Consider the following 2,648-nt stretch of genomic DNA (forward strand, 5'->3'; position numbering starts at 1 on the left):
CTGCCCCCCTCCACCAGCCAACAGCCAGGCGTCGATGGTGGGCCCCGGATTCCTCGCGTACGATTTAATTTAACTCCGCGTCTTCCAGCTTCTTATAATAAGCACGAACCTAATTCCTAAAATTAGAAGAGCGAGGAGTACTCTAAGTGTGAATGTAAAATCTGCAGGGTTGTAAATGTAAAAGAGGAGAAGGTGCCGCGAGTTCTTTACCCTTTACCCTTTAACACTCGGCATCGTACGGCCGAGGAGCCCAACCGAGCGATCTAATCGGGGCCGGCCCATTTCCAAACGCGTTCGTATCACGCGTTTCCCTGTCCACTCCCATCCCTTTCCTCTTCTATTTATACCCTCCGTTCCCCTTCTCTCTCTCCTTAGCAGGTGCAGAATTTTCTCCTGCAAAAAAAAAAAAAAAAGGAGAGAAGAAATTAACAAAAGAAATTCGAAGAAAATTCTCTGCCCTGCCTCTCTCCTCTTCCTCCGGCTACATTTTTCTATAAATCCGATCGATCGCTTCTCGTTTATAGTGCTATTGTGGCGTAGATCTTGGGAAATTTCGGGGTGCGGATATCGTCGGGGATTTGGGAATGATGCGGGCGTTGGAGGACGAGCTGTTCCCGTCGACGCCGGGGAAGGTGAAGATCGACCGGGCCCACGCGGCGGCGATCAATCGGCAGTTCTATCGGTGCTTCGCGTCGACGAGCACGATGTTCCTGTGGGCCCTCTTCCTCATCGCCCTCACCGCCTCCTACCTCTCGTTCCAGTCCTTCGTCGACACCTCCTCCCGCTACTTCTCCGCCTCCTGGGGCGGCCTCCACTGGGAGCGCCAGATCCGCGCCTCCGCCCGCCCCCGCCGCACAGACGGCTACTCCGTCCTCGTCACCGGCGCCGCCGGCTTCGTCGGCAGCCACGTGTCTCTCGCCCTCCGCAAGCGCGGCGACGGCGTGGTCGGCCTCGACAACTTCAACTCCTACTACGACCCTTCCTTAAAGAAAGCCCGCAAGGCCCTCCTCCACAACCATGGTATCTTTGTCGTCGAGGGCGACCTCAACGACGCCCGCCTCCTTGCCAAGCTCTTTGACGTCGTCCCCTTCTCCCACGTCCTCCACCTGGCCGCCCAGGCCGGCGTCCGCTACGCGATCGAGAACCCCTCCTCCTACGTCCACAGCAACATCGCGGGTCTTGTTACCCTATTGGAGGCCTGCAAGTCCGCGGATCCGCAACCCGCTATCGTCTGGGCGTCATCGTCCTCTGTCTACGGCCTCAACGACAAGGTCCCCTTCTCGGAGTCGGATCGCACGGACCAACCTGCGTCCCTATACGCCGCGACCAAGAAGGCCGGGGAGGAGATTACCCACACCTACAACCACATCTACGGGCTCTCCATCACTGGCCTCCGCTTCTTCACCGTTTACGGCCCCTGGGGCCGGCCCGATATGGCGTACTTCTCCTTCACCCGGAACATACTACACGGGAAGCCCATCACCGTCTACCGTGGCAAAGACGGCGTCGACTTGGCTCGCGACTTCACCTACATCGACGACATCGTCAAGGGCTGCCTCGGGTCGCTCGACACGGCCCAGAAGAGCACGGGCAGCGGCGGGAAGAAGCGGGGGCCGGCCCAGTACCGCATCTACAACCTGGGCAACACCTCGCCGGTGACCGTGCCCACATTGGTCGCCATCCTCGAGCGGCACCTCAAGTTGAAGGCGAAGAAGAACGTGGTGGAGATGCCCGGGAACGGGGACGTCCCCTTCACCCACGCCAACATCTCCCTGGCACGCGCCGAGCTCGGGTACAAACCCAGCACGAATCTCGAGGCGGGGCTGAAGAAGTTCGTCAAGTGGTACCTCTCTTACTACGGGTACGGCCCGAGGGGAGGGAAGAGTTTTTAAAAGAAAAGAAAAAAAATTCTTTTTTTTTTTTTTCCTTCTCTCGTAATTAATATTTCTTGCTAGGGCCTTTTTGTTAATTTTTTTTTTTATGAAAAGAAATACGTAAAAGAATTCTTTTCTTAGAGGAGAGGGAGTTGGGGGGCTTCGGTGTAATGTAAAGATAGATTTCCCGGTATTTTAATTTTAATTTGCATGGCATGCTCGTAAATAGCCGGCGAATCTGGGCTTTTTCTGTTGCGCTGTTACTCTTCTAAAGGGATTGGGATAAGGAAGTAGCGGGGAAGCAATGGAAGCATCTGGAATTGTGCGCCAGCTGGAACATGGATTATTCTGCGATGACAGCTGTGCGCATTGAGTTCGAAGGCGTACGTAATCCCCTCGATCGATCCTCCGCCGTCCGATCTGTCTCCCTTTTCGTGTACCGCTGCGTGATTAAATTTTGGACGGTGTGATTCCCGGGGACAATGGGGCCACGCGCATCACGTGATCCCGATTTCGTTGGGCCCGTTCGAGGCGTGGGCGTGCGACTCCGTGAGCTGTAAACTGAACCCGGATTTTTAATCTCTCTCTCGAATCGCACCCAAATCTATACCCCCTCCTCCCCTGGGCCCCATGCACTGAGAACAAAGTACAACTACTGCCCATTGGGATTTACGGTCATCAATTTTGGATGACAAAAAGATCTCGATTGAGGGCCGTCTGATCGTAATCGAACGGATCGTTCGGGTTGAAAAGATTTACTCTGCTGCCAGAATT

At 55.1% G+C, this 2,648-nt stretch overlaps 1 protein-coding gene across 1 annotated transcript; it reads left to right on the plus strand.

Annotated features, from left to right (window-relative positions):
* The first annotated feature begins 361 nt into the window (after window positions 1-361).
* LOC140760005 (UDP-glucuronate 4-epimerase 1) lies at window positions 362-2,102 on the plus strand. Its single transcript, XM_073096762.1, has one exon. The coding sequence runs from the start codon at window positions 585-587 to the stop codon at window positions 1,890-1,892; it is 1,308 nt and encodes a 435-aa protein (XP_072952863.1). The 5' UTR covers window positions 362-584; the 3' UTR covers window positions 1,893-2,102.
* The last annotated feature ends 546 nt before the right edge of the window (window positions 2,103-2,648 follow it).

This window comes from Typha angustifolia, chromosome 5 (genome assembly GCF_048772165.1).
Source record: "Typha angustifolia cultivar Huaian chromosome 5, ASM4877216v1, whole genome shotgun sequence".
Taxonomy (NCBI): domain Eukaryota; kingdom Viridiplantae; phylum Streptophyta; class Magnoliopsida; order Poales; family Typhaceae; genus Typha; species Typha angustifolia.